Consider the following 21,847-nt stretch of genomic DNA (forward strand, 5'->3'; position numbering starts at 1 on the left):
TATTTTCCCACCTACCTGGGTCACTGGGTAGCCAGCGGTCTTGTTGATAGCACATCGGGCTGCTGGGGTGAGGCAACAGGGTTCGAAACAAACCATCGTCCCAACGTGGATCACTGAGTATGTGTTATTGTGTACATACCCCTTCAACGAACGTCTTTCATGTCGACATGGGTTACTGTGAATGCGGAACTCACAGTAGGTACCACTGATTGAAAACAAATAACGTTGGCGCCTCGAGAACTGGGTGTGTGCCACTCGGTTAGTGCTGGTCATCAATGAACCTATTTGATGTCAAGTTGGATCACTGGGAATGTGACAATTGGCCAGTGAAATTCTTCAATGAGCGTCCTTGACGCCAACTTGGGTCACTTGGTATGTGCCACTTGGAATGTGCCATACTACAGTGACGAAAAAATTGTGAACAGTTGTACACTACAAGCAGTAAACAGCGCCAAAGAACAGGACGAAATGAGGGACACAGACCACAGCGCTGACTAATAACCAAGTGCCTTTATTCTTTCAGTCCGTATACATATACTCTACCGCTATCTCAAAGCACCAAGGCAATAGAGTTGAGCATGCGTAGAGGCAATAAATTGCAATCAATGTGATAGCAAGGCTATCTCTTTCCTAAAATCCGTCAGAAAAATCGTAAAGTTTGGCTGACACACAGCCTACAGACATGATAGCGTTGAACTGAATTTTCAATATGCAATACAACATAATTCTGTTACGCGCAAACTGAAACGCGAATTCATTTTCCAGCTTTTCTACCATTTATAGAGCGGCGCACCCAGCTCGGCATTTTACAAGAACGCCGTGCAGATGGCGCTAGACTCCGCGCATGCGCGGCCCATGAAAGAGGCCGCGTTTCTACCAGAAAGCTCACCTTCATTCATAGCGTTCACCCCAGTGTTTTCCGGTAAACATTACGATTACATAAGCCGCAGTGGACAGGAAGTACCAGAAGCAGTCAGGAATCTTTGAATGCTATTGCGTTCCACTCTTAAAGGCGAAGCTTAAGCGTCCTCCAATTTTTTTAACCTAGCCCTAGGGCCAGCTCAGCACGCTATTATTGAATAGGGTTCTCGAACAAGACACGTCCCCGCAGTAATGATGGTACCGTCGCACCAGGGGTATCCCCTATTGTCGAATGAACGCTGCGGAAGGCCACAATGAAGTGTTCCGTCACTTTTACTGGCTCGGCTCTTTTCTTGTACCAACGATTGCAGTTTATGTATTTTGAATATCAACTAAATATGACGTGCCACCAACTTTATGCCCTTCTGAGTTTTCGATCCAGATAACGGTGAAAGTATAAGCAGGTTAATTAACACAAACGCTCCCGTCACTATCTTTTTCATTTACTATTGCATCGCATTTATCTGACTGAAGTAACTCACCAAACTAAAAACGCGCTTGATGAAAGCTTCACATGGCAATCCCTGTGACACATGGTTTTTTGGTGTTGACACCGAATACAAAGATTGCAGTTTGCATAAAATGTAGTGTCCGCCATAAATTAGGTGAATAAGTGCTTGTTCTTGCCAGTCAAAATTGAAAGAAATTCGCCAGGTCATTTTGCAAGCCTTCTTTTTCCGCAAAATTATTGGCAAACATGGCGAACCTCTGCATTGCATGAGCAATAGAGTGCTATAATTAACCCTACCTGTCTTCCTGTATCCAAGTCGCAAATTTCGTGATGGTGATGGTGAGAAAACTTTATTTCGAATCAGAACCCATCGCGTCCGGCGAGTTAGTGGCCTAGGACACCCGCCGAGGTTACGGCCATGAGCTCTGTCTCTCGGCGGCTTCCTTGGCCCGCTGGACTGCCCAGAGTTGGTCTTCGAGGTTCGACCTGAGCAGCGCGACCTGCCATCGCGCGCAAGAGCTGTAGATGGAGGCTTCACTCTCATTGTCTTGTATTAGTCTCTGGCATTCCCATTGCATGCGTTCTAGCGTGGCTCTGGTGCCACACACTTTGCATCTGTCTTTTGTGTATATGTCTGGATAAATAGCGTGCATTAGTATCGGACTCTTCCATGATTTGGTTGGTAGTTGTCGCCACTGGACGGCTTGTGATCTGCTGATTCGTAGATAGGGTGGTGGATAAGTGCATCTTTGCATCTTGTAATGGTTGGGGATGTCGTTGAACCTAGTCATTCTGTCTTCCTATTCATAAACTTCAGAGGGCCCTGTCAAAGGGTATACGTTCGTCGCAGCTCGGAAAGTGAGTCCTCGAGCTAGCCGCCTCGTTAGGGTTGTCGTCTACCGTTGAGTCGGTGTTGTGGCCCAGTATCCATAGGATTTGGACGCATCTGTCTTCCGTTGTTGTCTTGCCTTTCCTGAGTATGTTTAGTGCCTCAGCTGAGATCCGGCCATTCGCAAAGTTGCGTACCGCAGGCTGGGAATCGCTGATTAGATATCGCGTTGGTTTGTGCTATGGCTAGCGCTATAGCCGCTTCCTCCGCCGTTTCGATGCGTGTCGTGTTTATAGTCATGCTTGTGCAGCATTGTTGTTGTGGTTAACTGCTCCTGCAACAAAGCTGCGTTTGTGTTTGTAACGTGCAGAGTCCGCAAAACCGCGTCCTTGTTTCTTCCGTAGTGTTTCGCCATGTTCGTTAGCATGATTTTCTCCAGCCCTCGTGGTGTACAGCATGCATATTTTTGGGTTGAGTGGGGTACCGTGAGTTTGCCCCTTATTTCCTTGAGTATGTTACGTTTGTCTTCGTGTTGTGTGTGGTAGCAAATCTCTAATTTATCTAGGATGTGTCTGCCCGCCGTCGTCTTGGAGAGACATTCGTATTGCGCTATACATTGCGCTTCTATTAGCTCTTCTAGCGTATTGTGCGGTCCCAGCTCTAGCAGTTTCGCCGTGCTCGTGCTTAGCATGAGTCCAATCGCTCGTTTATATAGTTTCCCAATCGCGCCATCTAACTTCTTTTCTGCGGCACACCATCTGTGGCATGCCGCCACATACGTGGCCTGGCTTATGACGAACGCCTGGATGATTCCCTTGACGCTTGCTTCTTTCAAATTTCGTGACTTCAACAGCGTTGAAGATGAAAGCGCAGTTCAGACGCAAGGGCACGAAACACCCGACATATCCTTCAGGAAGTGCAGCTGGCGCGTTCAATACTCCGAGCATGCACGCAGCGAACTAGTGCGCGCGTCAGGCGAGCGAGCCAGAGCGAGTGGCTGCCTTCCCGTGACGGCAGTCGTTAAAGTGTGCCACATTAACGTCTCCTTCGACTTCTTGTGCCATTCATTGCAATCAGGAATGCAAGGGAACCTACAGGTGTCCACAGGAACGCAACGTTTGCCAGAAGAACCGTGTGGCACACAACACGCCTTCAGTGTCACTTGTCAAGATCCTAAGGACTGTTCCAGCTTCTCTGGGGGCACTAAAATGGAGCAAAGGCGCGTAAAGCCGCGAAGAACACACCACGCGCATACAACGCCCAGCTAATGCATCACTTGCCCCCTTACGACCAGTGCAGCGATGGCGTGCTCCGGGTCGGCAGCGTACGGAGCTCTTTCATAGCGGCCCGCAGAAGTTTCGTGACCAGTAATAAGTATTGAAGGGCTGTTGTAAATTATTTGCGGATCAGTCAAATTTTCTTAATATACAGCATGCGTGATTGCCTGACGTGTTACCTTCACTTCACCATGCTTTTTCCATCAGAGCGCATGTAGCTTTAATTGCGCTCATCATGCTAACTCCGCTAATGTTGCTTTCACTGAGCGTTGTCGTTTCAAGTCAAATTCTGCAAAAAGTATGACGTACTTTATTTGAATCTTTTCTCTATAGAGCGAACAATGCTGAACCATAAATATAAGGAAATAATGCGACTTTGTTGCTTTTCGACGGTGTACACTTATTTTGATTTATGCCTGTAAAAAGTTTATATTTTACTAAATTTCCTTAGAGATTCAGACATGTCTGCCATAAACAGGCCGCTGGTCATGCTTGAAATTGCCGCCATATTTTCATGAAAAGTCTTTTCAGTTTGTATAAACTTAATATTTTACTTTACATGTCTAGTCTTAAAATTCATCAAAGTGCAAATTTTGTTGCCAATGACAACGCTAAATATGATTACGCGCCATGAAAGGAGATATACCACGCTATGAAATATTCATAGAACATTGGCAGGCAAATCAGATAGCCACGAGAAATAACAAACACGTGGAAGAAGAGTCATGAATGCCTCTCGTAAACCTGGCAAGTTAAAAGGCGTCAGTCTAAATTTTACACCAAAGTGTCGAACCATGAACTAGATATTGTAACAGTAAACATTTTTATATGCATATGAAGTTGTTACAAAAGCCTTTTATTTTTTTTTTATTTGAAAAGAAAGGGTGTTCGATTTATCTAGAACGCTTGTTGCTTAGACAGGAACATACAAAGTGCGCATTCACATTTTCTGAGAGATCCGCCCGAAATACTTTTATGAGTTTTTCCTCCGGGGATTCAGTCGGCTTGCCTTGAAAGAGCGGCACGGTTGCCATGCTTGGAACTCATGCGTCAAGATTTCTGAAAGTTGGCTGCGCTTCTGCATGCTTACCTTATAGTACTTCGACGGCTCTGTCTTCTTACATGCACACAGGGCAATTAATATGGCATTACCTCTTGCGGGTGTTTAAAAAGTGACACTATATGCCCATTGATGTGAAGTCACCGTATCAAAACAGTCCCTATCTCCCACTTTTACATTTACTGAACACGTAGCGGTATCCCATAATCACAGCTGAGGTGAGCTAGACAGTGAGCCCGCAAGTAGATTGCACAAAAAGCTGAGAAACTCTTACGGTCATAACTACGTAGTAGGGCCATATCGACCCCACAAATGATGTTCTTTCCAAATAACTGGACACAGCATCTCTAGTGTCATACAGTAAGATCGACGCTTAATAACTTGAGAGCTCGTTAGCCAATTACCAAAACAAATTGTCATGGTAGACTTCTATATGCAGGAAACCACGAAAGGCTTCGCTGAAGACGTGACCATCGAGGACCGCGTCGTCAAGTCTACAGTTCAAGATCTCGAGATTCCGGACGAAGATTTTGCAACTTTTCTCAGAAATGTGTGGAATAAGGAGCCCGACGCCACGGCGCTTGTGGGTTTAAAATGATTGAAGTATCATTTTCATTGTAGCAGAAAATGAAATAATAATTATGAAATTAACTAATCTGGAAAAAAATACTTACCTGAAGTGAACTAACATTTTTTTGGAGTTCAAAACACTCTTAAACATTGTCACTCTGCCTTGCTGTCAGTAGAAGCTACCGCAGCCTGTAGAGGCGTCCACGTTACCAACTACAATGACGAAATTGTCGTGATCCTAATGTAGGCCAGCTGTGGAACTCTACGTTCACTGGCAATCCGCGACTTTTGCCATTACATTACAATTATTTATTTTTTTATTTATTCACAATTACTTCGGCGCCAAGAAGACATTATATATTGGAGGGCAGGCCGTGGTACATATTGAAATTAACGAAGACCAAAGCAAGTCTATAGTAAAGAAGAGCAAACTAACCAAAATAAAGCAAACAAATAACTTTGAACAGCAAGAGATGCTCAGGGAAAGAAACGCATGTAGCGTAGTCTCTGAATCGTAATATGTTACCGCTTTAGTCATATGTTTGCATATAGAAATTACATGGGAGAAAAGCAAGTACATAAACACATTGGAGCGGCCCTGTGCTTCACGGGCAGCCCAGGCATGGTCTCCCTGGCAAGAGAATCATGTACAGGCAGCAGTCCACGTGTTCTTGTCCCGGTCGTGTCAAGGTTAATTTTGCTAAGGACGAGCAATGTTTCCCTGAGTCACCGCTCCTTCAAAGGTATCCAACGTAACACACTTTTTATCGATGTAACATAGTACGAAAATAGTAATTTGAAGCAAACCTGTTAGTTCTAGTTGGCATGCGTTGACGCAAGTGACGTAAATTTGTAGATTGATGTTCCCAGACAATGCAACCGTACTCCTGTTTAAGTAGGTGTTTAGCAAATTAATGTTCCTATCAAGCCAACTGGCTCTTTGAGAAAGTTTCCATTATTACAGTTCAACATCCTGCTTACCTTCAGGGATACGTATTCAATCTGTGTGTTTCAGGTTAAGTCGGAAGACAAATCTGCAATGGGATACTTTAAACTGAAACCATCGCTTAATTTGATCTAAACTGTACGTAGCAATAACTTCGGAACGCTTGCGCATACATTAAACATATTGACATTCCGAGTCATGGTGCATGGCCCGAAATAAATGGTACATTTTCCAAACCACTGATAAATGCAGTTGAAATGATGTTGCGGAACTTTGTTGTTACATTATGGAACAAGTGGTAAGTTAGACTGGCTAGCATCTTTCGAAGTACAGCATAAAAAATGCTAGCCAACAATGTCGATAACAAGATCTCTTGCAAGACATTATCTAACATTGTACAATCAGGAAATATTACCATGTTATTTCATTTATATTATTTACTGTATTTCCTAACTTTTAAGGCAGACATTAGCTAGCTAACAAATATAGCATCAGCAGAAATTATTAACGTGGCAAGCTGCTTGCTTTCTTGTTGCTCTTGCAAACTAACAAGCAAGGCATTTCCAAACATTGCATAATTAGAAATTACTAAAATGACACATGGTTAATTTATTTAATGTATTTGATTGCTACGGCACCCGTTTTACCACTCACCTCTGTAACGCCCTCTGACTTTGAGGATAACATAAACGAAAAACAATTGCTACTTTATGTCCGGCACTTACAAGAATGTGAATAAATTTTAAAGAGGAGCCATTTTTCTAGGCATACCAGAACGTTATAGAGAAAAAAAAATAACTTCTGAAGAGTGAATCCATTCCTCCCACATAGTGCCCTGTCGGTAGTGCAGGTTGACGCGGCCACCGGGCAGCGCTACACCGGAGCGGAAGTCGTGGACACTTGCGAGCGCATTGCCGCTGGATTCCAAGCTATCGGCCTCGAACCTGGAGACATAGTAGCATTTGCGTCCGTCAACAGCGTCGACCTGGTGATGGCCTTCATCGCTGCCATCTTCAGCGGTGCAAAGATCACCTGCGTGAAGACCGCGTTTAATGAGAGTGAGTAAACTCCGATTACATCTCTGCCACTTGATGTATTAATTACCGCTAATGCTCCTTCACAAGACTCATTTTAATAGTTCATAGTATTTCCTTCAATTATCATAGAATGAACTTCACAGGACCAAAAGTATCACAACCTATTTTTTGTATTTCTTCATGTTGTAAACCCTTTGGCATGGTTATTACAGGAGTGGTGTTTTGAAAGTACCATTCTCATAAACAACACTAATTGGCAGGAGCAAGAAAACAGTTCGCTAAAATGCAAGCAAGAAAGTAGAGAAGGCATGCACGATGCATAGTGCTAATCTAAGCGCAGTAGTTCACGTAATGTCGACATAAACAACTTTCTAAGTTAGGGGTGAACGTGATGAATTAGTAATGAATGTGAGAAAAATGTGTTCGAGAATTTTACACTGCTACAAGTCAAGAAAAGGGGCCTAAAGTTTGATGGAATATTCTTATTACCAGATTTGTGTACTGGGGCTATTTTCGCAAGTTTTCATTATCTTGTAAATATTAGGTGCATATATACTTACTAACTGGCACTGCATACCATTTTGAGAAAGATTTCGTATCGCATCTGCGCTAGAGCTATGTTTTTCATCTAAATTGTACAGTCGGTTATTGTCGGTTGCTGCATGAATTCATAGTAATTTATTTTTCCTAAATAAGATGATCGGTAAATCTTGCAGTGGTGAATCTTGCCGTTGTACGTTGTGAAGACCAACTGGAAGTAGCGATTGAATTGATACGCCTTGTCTTTTATTTCCAATCAAAGGGAATCTTTTTGTCATTATATTTGTAACTTACATAAGGCGAAGATTTTACTGTTGAAGTTTTAATGTACTTTACTAGAGTTGTACCAAAAATGTGCATTTTTAAGAGCGTATTCCGTATTCAGCATTCTGGATATGCGTAATCAGGGTGGTATAATTACCCGCTAAGCAAGTCCTTCTAGTTTTCCTAAAGCTTGTTATTTTACGTTTAACAATAATTCTCTCATGCGTAATCCAGGGATGATGCTTTCATGTAACTTTTCGCATCGTCAGGGTGAAGTGCTCGATTCAATGTATGACGTGTGCTTGAAACTGCAAGCATAAACACCTAGGGCTAAGCTTTTACCCAAGGTTCATAAAAAATCACGTAATTCACGAGTAAGGTATTTCACTATTGCTGCGTCGATTCCTGTGATGAATCAAAGAACACTTTTTAAGGAGCCGTGGTGTCAGAGAAGACCAGGTAGAGGCAGTGCGCATAGAACTCATTTATGATCGGATATGCCGTCTAAGATCTCAGTACCTATGTGATCATTCGCGAAATGCTCGCTAATAAACACTGCGTCCAAAGTAGAACTGGGTACCTGTGAACCACGAACGCCTCGACAATGTCTATAAATGATCGAAACTTCAACGTCTGGAAGTCACGTACATGTTACGTCCGCGTACGTGCCGTTATTGTAAAAAAAAGCGTGGCTATTTATAGGACATACTATCTACATGATGTGGTACTGTGGATGTACATAGAATATCATTCAAGCAAAAATTGGTTGGAATACTTTATGGGTGCACACGGTTTGAACAGTATTACCTAAAGTGCGTATATATATATATATATATATATATATATATATATATATATATATATGTATAGCTGAAAAAATAAGTGTTGCTTGCAACTGGTAAAATATTAGAAGAAATTTACTATGATGAAGGCCGGTCTACAACCGGCGCCACAACGTCGAAAGCAAATTTGTATTTAATGCAAAATATATACCTATTGGATTAATATGCAGTTTTTCGGATTTTCTCACACATACACACACACACAATATGAATATATATATATATATATATATATATATATATATATATATATATATATATATATATATATATATATATCATCAGAAGCCAAGAAACACTGACGCCAAGGACAACATAGGGGAAATTACTTATGCTTAATTAACGAAATCATCAAATGGTAAATTAACAGAAATGAAAGTGGATGTCAAGATAACTTGCCGCAGGTAGGGAACGATCTCACAACCTTCGCATTGAAGGTTGTAGGATCTCTCCCACCAGCGGCATGTTGTTTTTGAGTGCATAAATCGAAGACGTTTTTCGGCATGTTGTGCCCTCTGGGTTGTAATTATCGGTGATAAGGTAGCCTCGCCGCCTACGGGATTATCTGACTGATCTATGCCTTACACTCGGTTACCATAGTCGGAAGTTCGAATCCTTCAATATATATACATATATTTTAATTTGACGATGGTGAGCTTGAGATTCACCTCCTTCAGTGAACAACATCTGTAGGCATGAAGCGATGCTTGTCATTGGCAAAAGATGCCGAGAGCGAGTGGAGCTATACTAATCCAGGTCCAACCAAATTAGAAATGCCTACTAAGCTTCAACAAGACAGTCCCTGACCAGAACAGGAATTGGCCGTCCTGGTGCAGTATTCGGCCACTCCCTCCCAAATGAATCACTCAATTACCCAATGACCCTCAGTCCCCAGCAGCTGTGGAGCACTTGACCAAGGTGGCGGTCAGATCTGTAACGCAGCAGGGGATGTTAAGAATCTCTGGGTCCGGACAGGCTGCCAATGGAAACTGACCCTTGCAACGTCTAACACTCGAACCCTCTCGAGTGAGGCTAGCTTAGCAGGACTCTTTGAGGAACTGTCAGACATTGTTTGGGATATCATCGGCCTTAGTGAGATTAGAAGAGCTGGTGAGACTTTTACACTGCTGAATAATGGACATGTTCTTTGCTATAGAGGTCTCGCAGGTAAGAAGCAATACGGGGTAGGATTCCCAATCCATAAGGACATAGCGAGCAAATGTGACGAATTCTACAGCAATAATGAGAGGGAAGCTCTAGTCGTAATCAAACTTAATAACAGGTATAGAATAAAGGTAGTACAAGTCTATGTAAGCTCTCCCTTGTAACAAAGGACCTAATAAAAACGAAAAGAACAAAAGTATCCAACTCAAGAGATAAGCTATAATTCGCGGAACTGTCAAAACTGATCAACAATGCGAAAATAAGTGATATTCTAAATTGTAACGGGAGAAAGACTGAAGAAGCCGTAAAAAATAGACGCAGCCAGAAATCAGGGAGAAGGAAACTTGGCATAGGACATACCAAGATGTATGCGCTGAAAGATAAGCAGGGTAATATCATCAGCGATCTCGAAGGTATAATAAAGGAAGTTGGATTCTATACTGACCTGTACAATATCCAGAGGAGCCAGGATACCTCCATTAGAAACAATAATGAACAGGATAGAGAAACTCCTCCTATAACTTGAGATGAGGTCAGAAGAGCCTTCCAAGACATGAAACAAGGACGAAGTGCCCAACAAGATGGAATAACTGTCGATTTAATCAAAGATGGAGGAGACATACTGCATGAAAAACTGGCGGCTCTTTATACGAAGTTTCTATCGACTGCAAGGATCCCAGAAAACAGGAAGAATGCAAACATTATACTAATCTACAAAAAGAATTGTAAAGATATAGGCCCATTAGCTTACTCCCAGTATTAGAAAATATTAACCAAAATTATCTCCAATAGAATAAGAGCAACAATGGACTTTATTCAACGAAGGGACAGGCTGGCTTCAGGAAGGGATACTCTACAATGGATCACATCCATGTCATTAATGAGGTTATCGAGAAATCTGCAGAGTACAGTGCGCCTCTCTATATGGCTTTCATAGATTACGAAGAGGCATTTGATTCAGTAGAGATACCAGCAGTCATAGAGGCCTTACGTAATCAAGGAGTACAGAACGCTTACGTAAATACCTTGGAAAATATCTACAGATTTTCTACAGCTACCTTAATTCTACAGAAGAAAAGCAAGACGATACCTGTAAAGAAAAGGGTCAGACAGGGAGACACAATCTCTATAATGCTGTTCACTGCGTGCTTGGAGGAAATATTCAAGCTATTAAGCTGGGAAGGCTTAGGAGTAAGGATCGACGGCGAATATCTCAGCAACCTTCGGTTTGCCGATGACATTGTCCTATTTAGCAATAATGCAGGCGAGCTACAACAACTGATTGAGGGCCTTAACAGAGTGAGTGTAAGAGTGGGGTTGAAGATGAATATGCGGCAGACAAAGATAATGATGAATAGCCGGGCAAGGGAACAAGAGTTCAGGATTGCCAGTGAGCCTCTAGAGTCGGTGAAGGAGTAGGTTTACATGGGTCAATTAATCACAGAGAACGCTGATCATAAGGAGGAAATTCATAGAAGAATAAAAATGGGTCGGATCGCATAAGGCAGAACTTGTCAGCTCCTGACTGGAAGCTTACCATTACCCTTGAAAAAGAAGGTGCACAATCAGTGCATTTTTCCATCGATGACATATGGGGTAGAGACTTGGAGACTGACATAGAAGGTTGAGAACACGTTAAAGACCACGCAAAGAGTGATGGAACGAATATTGCAAGGCATAACATTAAAAGACAGAAAGAGAGTGGTTCGGATCAGAGAGAAAACGGGTATAGACGATAATCTATTTGACATCAAGATTAAAAAACGCAGCTGGGCACCTCATGTAATGCGCCGGTTAGGTAACCGTTGAACCATTAGGATTACAGAATGGATACCAAGAGAAGGGAAACGCAGTCGAGGACGGCAGCAGACTAGGCGGAGCAAGGAAATTAGGAAATTCGCGGGCGCTAGTCGGTATCGGTTGGCGAAGGACAGAGGTAATTGGAGATCGCAGGGAGAGGCCTTCGTCCTGCAGTGAACATAAAACAGGCTGATGATTGTGATGATCATGATGATGATTAAACTGTTCCCACACAGTAATGTGAATGTGCAAAATTTCATCTTCATAACGCGGTTGCAGCGCATTTTATTGTTAGACTAACATAAAAAAATTCAACGAATATCAAGCAGAAACATTTATATAAGATCTTCTCGACGTGAAAAAAGAACACTTTGGACTCCGGGGGGGGGGGGGGGGGGGGGTGCTGACATTCACCAAGGTTACTTCTGTCCACAGCGAGCCACTAGCTCTCCCAAGGTTCCTTGCTCCGTGCTCTTTTAATTCTTTTTGCACTTCAACTATGTTTTACGGTCACCATCAAGGAAAAAAGGCACCCATTCATGCACACCTTATCGTACGCTAGTGTAACCCTTGTTTGCTTATCCCGATTATCTTTTGGTCTGTCCCACATCTTGTGTCTAAACTGACAAATATTACGAGAAATGCATTCACTAACACAGAAACCTGTGCATTTAAGAATCGCACGGCGTTTAAGGAGCGTAACTTTGTCTCGATAGTCGAGCAGTTTCTTTCAGAATCAGGGGTCGGGCCCTAGAACCGCCAGTTTATTTGTGTCTACAAGGCGATGGATTCTTTCGATTCACATGGTTTTTATTCAAGTATACACTTGAAAATATTTTTTGAACCGTTTCAAGAAGCATGTTCGTTGATTCGCCTTGCTGTTCTTTAACACCGTGTATAACAAGGTTGGACAGACGACTCCAGATTGATAGAACCTCCACTTTCATTTTCATAGCCATTACGTTCTTGTTCGAAACTAGAAAATGTGTTTATTGCGCTCCGGAAGCTGTTTTTCAATACAGACGAGGTCTTGAAGCTCCCTGAACGAATTTTTCTTTGTTAATTTGGGAGGCAATTTTTAGACACACACAGCATCTTCGTTGTTTTTAACCACCCACGTGAATGTTGTACAAAAATGTTTCTGCATAGCCAGTGCGATCTGTTGTCTCAATAACTCTCTGTATAACATGAAAGAAACAAGTGTTAAGAACGAGACAGCGAAAAGCAGACAGGAGAGTGAACGTTTTGCTTTACTCATTGTTTTTTCCCGCCATGAAGCCTACCAAACAGTTAAAGTTTAAGCGATCCTGATAACGCTCGTGTTAGCACCATTTGTGACTACAACATCCATTCCTTAAATAAAATTATGTGGTTTAACTACGCCTTCGTCAAGCACCAAATTAGGTGAAGCTGTGAAAGATGCAGCACCCGTCGATGGCCCGAGTGCACGTTGGCAACTTGAAGAGCCTGGGTCTGGTGGAGGTCAGCGTTTATTTGCTTATCAAAACGTCCTTCCGGGCTGCGTTCCGACAAATTTTCGTCGCATGGCGAACGCGCGGTTCTAATAAGCGCAACAAAAACGCGTACATTCTTTGCCTTTGTTTGCTTTCGCCCGCCTCTACGGGGAAACACATCTCGTCAAACCCCGCAAGCGTTTTTGAGTCACTCGCTGTTCGTTAACTGCCCTCCGTCATACAAGCTTCCGCAAACAGTTACCGGTTGGTAACTGGTAAGAATAGGTGCAGCGGTGGGGAAGAGGTAGAACATCCGCCTCGCTTGCAAGACGAACGTGGTTCGAATCCCGGTGCCGCGCAATCTGATTAATATTATGATTATTAATGATATAGGTGGTAACATACAGGATCTCCATAGCATTAACGAAAGGGTGGTAGGTCTTGTTGTGAAACTTAATAAGAGGTACAAATTGAAGGTCGTACGGGTCTACGCCCCTACAACCAGTCATGATGACCAGTAAGTCGAAAGCTTCTATGAAGACGTGGAATCGGTGACGGGTAAAGTCAAAATACAATACACTATACTGATGGGCGACTTCAATGCCAAGGCAGGCAAGAAGCAGGCTGGAGACAAGTCAGTGGTGGAATATGGCATAGGCTCTAGGAATAGCAGGGAAGAGTTATCAGTAGACTTTGCAGAAAAGAATAATATGCGGATAATGAATGCCGTCTTCCGCAAGCTGGATAGCTGAAAGTGGAAGCGGAGGAGCCCGAATGACGAGACTAGAAATGAAATAGAACTTATACACTGCGCTAACCCTGGCATCATGCAAGATGTGGACGTACTCGGCAAACTGCGCTGCAGTGACCATAGGGTGGTAAGAACTCAAATTAGCCTAGACTTGAGGAGGGAACGGAAGAAACTGGTACATAAGAAGCCGATGAATGAGTTAGTGGTAAGGGGGGAAATAGAGGAATTCCGTATCAAGCTACAGAACATGTATTCGGCCGTAACACTGAAAGATGACCTTAATGTTGAAGATATGAACGACAATTTTATAGGCATCATTAACGAGTGTGCAATAGAAGTCGGTGGTAACTCCTTTAGACAGGATGCCAGATAGCTATCGCAGGAGACGAAGGATCTGATCAAGAAACGCCAATGTACGAAAGCCTCTAACCCTACAGCTAGAATTGAACTAGCAGAACTTTCCAAGTAAATCGACAAGCTTAACACAGCTGACATAAGGAAGTATAATATGGATAGAATTGGGCATGCTCTCAGGAATGGAGGAAGCCTAAAAGCAGTGAAGAAGAAACTAGTACTAGGCAAGAATCAGATGTATGCGTTAAAAGACAATGCCGGCTGTAATATTGCTAATATGGATGAGATGGTTCAAGTGGTTGAGGAGTTCTATAGAGATTTCTGCAGTACCAGTGGCACCCACGACGATAATTGAAGAGATAATAGTGTAGAGGAATTTGAAATCCCACACCTAACGCCAGAAGAAGTAAAGAAAGCCTTCGGAGCTATGCAAAGGGAAAAGGCAGCTGGGAAGGATCCGGTAACATTAAATTTGTTGAAGGTTAGTGGACAGATTGTTGCAGAAAAATTGGCCACCCTGTATACACAATGCCTCAAGACCTCGAGCGTACCGGAATCTTGGAAGAACGCTAACATAATCCTAATTCATAAGAAAGGGGACGCCAAGGAGTTGAAAAATTATAGACCGATCAGCTTACTGTCTGTTGTCTACAAAGCATTTACTTAGGTAATCGCAAATAGAATCAGGAACACCTTAGACTTCCGTCAACCAAAGGACCTGGCAGGATTTCGTAATGGCTACTCAACAATAGACCATATTCACGCTATCTATCAGGTGATAGAGAAATGTGCGGAATATAACCAACCCTTATATATTGCTTTCATTGATCACGAGAAAGCGCTTGAGTCAGTCGAAGCCTGAGCAGTCATGGAGGCATTACGGAATCAGGGTGTAGACGAGCCATATGTAAAAATACTGAAAGATATCTATAGCGGCTCCACAACCAGCGTAGTCCTCCATTAAGAAAGCAACAAAATCCCTATAAAATAGGCGCCCGGCAGGGAGATACAATCTCTCCAATGCTATTCACATCGTGTTTACAGGAGGTATTCAGAAACCTGGATTGGGAAGAATTGGGGATAAGAGTTAATGGAGAATACCTTAGTAACGTGCGATACGCTGATGACGATGCCTTGCATAGTAACTCAGGGGACCAACTGCAATGCATGTTCACTGACCTGGATAGGGAAAGCAGAAATGTGGGTCAAAAATTAGGTTCCAGAAACCTAGAGTAATGTTAAACTGTCTCGGAAGGAACAGCAGTTTGCGATAGGTAGCGAGGCACTGGAAGCGGTAAGGGAATACATCTACTTAGGACAAGTAGTGACCGCGGATCCGGATAATGAAACTGAAATAATCAGAAAAATAATAATGGGCTGGGGTGTGTTCGGCAGGCATTTTCAGATCATGAACTGCAGGTGGCCATTATCCCTCAAGAGCAAAGTGTATAACAGCTGTGTCTTACCAGTACTCACGTACGGGACAGAAACGTGGAGGCTTACGAAAAGTGTTCTACTTAAGTTGAGGACGATGCAACGAGCCATGGAAAGAATTATGATAGGTGTGATGTTAAGGGATAAGAAAACAGCAGATTGGGTGAGGGAACAAACGCGAGTTAATGACATTTTAGTTGAAATCAAGAAACGAAATGGGCATTGGCAGGGCATGTAATGAGGAGGGACGATAGCCGATGGTCATTAAGGCTTACGGACTGGATACCAAGGAAAATGAAACGTAGTAGGGGGCGGCAGAAAGTTAGGTGGGCGGACTAGATTAAGAAGTTTGCAGGGACAACATGGCCACAACTAGTACATGACCGGGGTAGTTGGAGAAGTGTGGGAGAGGCCTTTTCCCTTCAGTGGGCGTAACCGGGCTGATGATGATGATAATGATGATGATACCGGTTGGTGGCCCATTGCAGCAACATGGGTTGAAACAGCCACATCCAGCGGAATTACCTTCCTCGCTTAAGGACCTGCTGTCACGGCACAATTCCACAAAACACACTTTCCACACATGCGTTATCATCTCTCGTGTTATCCGTGTCGGGGGAGGAGGTCACAGCGCTCAACGTAACTTCCATGACGGGCCTGATGTACTCTTGTGAAGGACCTCGGCGTCATTACAGCCACATCCACTGAGGATAAGATAGCTAACAAAACATGGCTAACCGCAGCAAGTGTGCCAACGTCTACACTCTCAAACTGACTCCTCCCTGCTCAAGAATGTTATGCGATACATGTTGTCCACGTAGCACAACAAAGAAAACAATCGCGTTCTTTCAACAGCATAAGAAAACAAGAACATATGCAGCAATGACATTCCCAATTTCAACGCATCCCCGTTCAAAGCGTTGCCGGCGATGTCCTGATGGCGGTACACGCACACACGTAAACAAAAACTGCACTTATACATGTCACGTCACACACCACGTAATTTTACCAGCATGTGAGAAACGCTCAAAGCTCTCTCGGGTTCTACGAGTACTTTCAATTGGAGAATTAGGGACAAGGTAGCTTAACGGCCCTAGCCTGCGCGGTTTCGATTGTCAATACCACATAGCTGACACATTCTATCAGCGCGCTTGAATATCCTACACTAAATGCAAAACTACCGTATCTATATGAACAAACTGCAAAAATACAATTTATGTTCAGACGGCGAAGCATACTGCGAACTTATCATAGTCGGCCCACTTGTAGTAACGTAAACGCAGACACAAAAGAAGAGAAACAGCCCTACAGAAAACTACAACAGTCCTTGGCGAAAGCAAACCAAAATCCAACATATCAAAAGAACGGTAGTTCGCCGACCTCCTACCCGCGTTATTATGCATAGCGAAGGGAAACAGTGAATATCTATTCACTATTTTCCTCCGCTATCTATTACTGGAACGACTAACCGAACAGTGCTCTATTTGTAATACTGGGAATGTTTTGTCATCATCATCAGCTGCAGCCTGGTTACGCCCACTGCAGGGCAAAGGCCTCTCCCATACTTGTCCAATTACCCCGGTCATGTACTAATTGCGGCCATGTTGTTCCTGTAAACTTCTTAATCTCATCCACCTACCTAACTTTCTTCCGTCCCCTGCTACGCTTCCCTTCCCTTGGAATCCAGTCCGTAACCCTTAAGCACCATCCGTTATCTTCCCTCCTCATTACATGCCCTGCCAATGCCCTTTTATTTTTCTTGATTTGAACTAAGATGTCATTAACTCGCCTTTATTCCCTGACCTAATCTGCTCTTTTATTATTCTTTAACGTTACACCTATCATTCTTCTTTCCATAGCTCGTTGCGTCGTTCTCAATTTATATAGAACCCTTTTCGTAAGCCTCCAGGTTTCTGCCCAGTACGTGAGTACTAGTAAGACACAGCGGTTATAAACTTTTCTCTTAAGGAATAATGGCAACCCGGTGTTCATGGTCTGAGAATGCCTGCCAAACGCACCCCAGCCCCCTATTCTTATGCCTTTCATTGCTTGAGTCTCATGGTCCGCATCCGCGGTCACTCTCTGCCCGAAGTAGACGTATTCTCTTACCAATTCCTGTGCCTCGCTACCTATCGCAAACTGCTGTTCTCTTCCAAGACTGCTAAACTTTACTTTAGTTTTCTGCGGATTAATTTTAGACCCACCCTTCTGCTTTACCTCTCCAGGAAAGTGAGCATGCATTACAATTGTTCCCCTGAGTTAAACAGCAACGCAATATCATCAGCGAATCGCAAGTTACTAAGGTGTACTCCATTACCTTTTACCCCCGGTTCTTCCGAATCCAGGTCTCTGAAGACCTCCTGTAAACAAGCTGTGAATAGCATTGGAGAAATCGTATCTCCCTGCCTGACGCCTTTCTTTATTGGGATTTTGTTGCTTTCTTTATGGAGGAGTACGGTGGATGTGTAGCCGCTATAGATATCTTTCAGTAGTTTTTCAGACGGCTCGTCTACATCATGATTCAAAAATGCATCCATGACTGCTGAGGTTTTGACTGAATCTAACGCTTTCTCGTAATCAATGAAAGGTATATATAAGAGTCGACTATATTCCGCACATTTCTCTATCACCTGATTGATAGTGTGAATATGGTGTATTGTTGAGTAGCCTTTACGGAATCCTGCCTGGTCCTTTGGTTGACAGAAATCTAAGGTGTTCCTGATTCTATTTGAGATTAGCTTAGTAAATACTTTGTAGGCAGCGGATAATAAGCTGAACGGTATATAATTTTTCAAGTCTTTGTCGTCCCCTTTGTTATGAATTACGATTATGTTAGCGTTCTTCCATGATTCCGGTACGATCGAAGTCATGAGGCATTGCTTATGGAGGGTGGCCAGTTTTTCTGGAACTAGCTGCCTGGTCCTTTGGTTGACAGAAATCTAAGGTGTTCCTGATTCTATTTGCGATTACCTTAGTAAATACTTCGTAGGCAGCAGATAATAAGCTGATCGGTCTATAATTTTTCAAGTCTTTGTCGTCCCCTTTCTTATGAATTAGGATTATGTTAGCGTTCTTCCAAGATTCCGGTACGATCAAAGCCATGAGGCATTGCGTATAGAGGGTGGCCAGTTTTTCTGGAACTACCTGCGCACCATCCTTCAACATATCTGCTGTTACCTGATACTCCCCAGCTACCTTCCCCCTTTGCAGAGCTCCCAAGGCTTTCTTTACTTCTTCCTGCGTTACTAGTGGGATTTCGAATTCCTCTAGACTATTCTCTCTTCCATTATCGTCGTGGGTGCCACTGGTACTGTACAAATCTCTATAGAACTCCTCAACCACTTGAACTATCGCATCCATATTAGTAACGATATTGCCGGCTTTTTCTCTTAACGCATACATCTGATTCTTGCATATTCCTAGTTTCTTATTCACTGCTTTTAGGCTTCCTCCGTTCCTGAGAGCATGTTCCATTCCATCCATATTATATGTCCTTATGTCAGCTGTCTTACGCTTGTTGACTAACTTCGAAAGTTCTGCCAGTTCTATTCTAGCTGTAGGGTTAGAGGCTTTTATAAATTGGTGTTTCTTGATCAGATCTTTTGTCTCCTGCGATAGCTTACTGGCATCCTGTCTAAAGGAGTTGCCACCGACTTCTGTTGCACACTCCTTAATGTTGGCCGTAAGATTGTCGTTCATATCTATATAACTCAGGTCCTCTTCCTGTGTTAAAGCCGAATACCTGTTCTGTAGCTTGATCTGGAATTCCTTTATTTTCCCTCATTGATCGGCTTCTTATGTACCGAGTTCTTCCGTTCCCTCCTCATGTCTAGTCTAATTCGAGTTCTTACCATCCTATGGTCACTGCAGCGCAGTTTGCCGAGCACATCCACATGTTGTATGATGCCAGGGTTAGCGCAGTGCATAAAGTCTATTTCATTTCTAGTCTCGCCATTCGGCCTCCTCCACATCCACTTTCGGCTATCCCGCTTGCGGAAGACGGTATTCATTATCCGCATATTATTCTGATCTGCAAACTGTACTAATAACTCTTCCCTGCTATTCCTAGAGCCTATGCCATATTCCCCCACTGACTTGTCTCGAACCTGGTTCTTGCCTACCCGTGCATTGAAGTCGCCAACAGTATAGTGTATTTTGTTTTGACTTTACCCATCGCCGATTCCACGTCTTCATAGAAGCTTTTGGCTTCCTGGTCATCATGACTGGATCTGGGGGCGTAGACTCGTACTACCTTCAATTTGTACCTCTTATTAAGTTTCACAACAGGACCTACCACGCTCTCGTTAGTGCTATAGAATTCCTTTATGTTACCAGCTATATCCTTATTAATCAGGAATCCGACTCCTAGTTCTCGTCTCTCCGCTATGCCCCGGTAGCACAGGACGTGCCCGCCTTTTAGCACTTTATATGCTTCATTTGTCCTCCTAAGTTCACTGAGTCCTATTATATCCCATTTACAGCCCTCTAATTCCTCCAATAGCACTCCTAGACTAGGAATGTTTTGTAACCAAAGTTAAAACCATTCATTTCTGTTCTGGAGTGCTGCTGTTTTACCTTTGTAACCACTCCTGCAAAGGCCGGTAAAGCCTGCAGTATGTTCAAATAAAAAATAAGAAATGCTTTATATGTAACAACACATCTAAGAATATATTAGGTAGAAATCAGGGGCACAATAAAAGACATTACTCGAAAACATTGATAAACATGTGCGCTGCATTTGAGAACAAACAAACCGTCCCACACTCAATATTCCAAGAGAAAAGAAGTACTCGTTTCAATATTTCCTTACTAAATCCCGAAAGGACATCTGCAGCCTTGCGGAGCGCACCGTTTATGTGTACAATTTAAAGTTCATTCTTTTCCAACTTATGAGCCTTACACGGTAGGGAGCAGAGCGGGCAAAGAAAGTGAGTGGTTCGTGGTCAATCATACTTCTGATATTTTTGCTGAAAACCTACGTGTCTAGGCTCCCTAATGCCCATACGATTGCGAACGCCGCCCGTTTCCTTGGAGACCATTTCTGCTGTGCAAAGTATTACCTTATGTTGAAGAATGCAACAGGTCTTCAACGACCTTCTGAGAAAGACAAGCGCCAACCGGATTCTTTGAGGCGTCCGTGGTAGAAACATTTACTTGAGAATTGAAAGAGTACCTCCAAATAGCTGTCATATTAGCAATAACAATTTGGTGTTCTAATATCTCAATGAATATCTTTGAAAGTCCCAAACAATCCAATAAAGTAAAATGACTTTTACATCGCTAATATTAGCCATGACAGTCAAGCGAGGCACGTGGAATACGGTCATGGACACTGAAGGTGAGCACAATTAAATGTTCAGAATAAGAGCTTGTAACTTAACGATTATAAGTAGCCCTTAAATGTTCAGCATGCTTCCTACTGCTGCATCAAAAACATCATTCTGTTCTCTCTGGAGTCCTCAAGCTTAGTAAAAGGAAGTAAACGACGGCATTGGTTTGTAGGCGTTTAGTAAGCAACAAATAAAAGAGCAGAACATCACCGGTGGGTGTTTTCACTGTCCAAACGGCGACTTGTGAATGCTCAGTGCCTGATGCTAAACATTTCTCCAAGTATGTTGCTGGCCTCCTATGCCGAATTAGCTGGACATATTTTTTGCTTTAAGGTGTTTCAGGGCAGGCGAGCAATGTAAATTTGTGCATTAGCTGGCCGCCGTTATCGCAAGGCAAGAGTACGTTACTAAAACCATCATAAAAGTCACCTTTCCATTTGTCATTCTCACGACAGGGGAGATGACGCGAGTTCTCATGACGACGAAACCCAGTGTCATCTACTGTGACATGGAAAGCGCTGACAAAGTTCAAGAAGCATGCCAGAACCTGCCCTCCGTCAAGGTATGCCAGACGTCTTGGCAGTCCATCCCACATAATTTTGCCACACCAAAAATGAGCTGTTTCGCAGCGACGTGAAAGAACATCAAGACGTTAAACAGAATTGAAAATGCTGGAGCAAACCTAACTGCGTGCTATGGGCCTCGTATACGAATACAACTCAAATATATTTTTCATCTCAATTCAGATACCACTGAATCTGAAGCTCTGGACGGTAAATCTCTTTCGTCTGCTATTTCTAAAAACCTAGAAATTATCCTATGA

At 43.0% G+C, this 21,847-nt stretch overlaps 1 protein-coding gene across 1 annotated transcript in view; it reads left to right on the forward strand.

Annotated features, from left to right (window-relative positions):
* The window catches only part of LOC126529659 (luciferin 4-monooxygenase-like), an 85,467-nt gene that overhangs the window by 10,073 nt on the left and 53,547 nt on the right, over nucleotides 1–21,847 (forward strand). Inside the window, exons 2-4 of the mRNA XM_050177171.3 lie at nucleotides 4,978–5,121; nucleotides 6,905–7,112; nucleotides 21,480–21,586. Coding sequence (XP_050033128.2) covers nucleotides 4,978–5,121; nucleotides 6,905–7,112; nucleotides 21,480–21,586 — 459 coding nt within the window. The remainder of the gene's footprint in view (nucleotides 1–4,977; nucleotides 5,122–6,904; nucleotides 7,113–21,479; nucleotides 21,587–21,847) is intronic.

This window comes from Dermacentor andersoni, chromosome 9 (genome assembly GCF_023375885.2).
Source record: "Dermacentor andersoni chromosome 9, qqDerAnde1_hic_scaffold, whole genome shotgun sequence".
Taxonomy (NCBI): Eukaryota; Metazoa; Arthropoda; class Arachnida; order Ixodida; family Ixodidae; genus Dermacentor; species Dermacentor andersoni.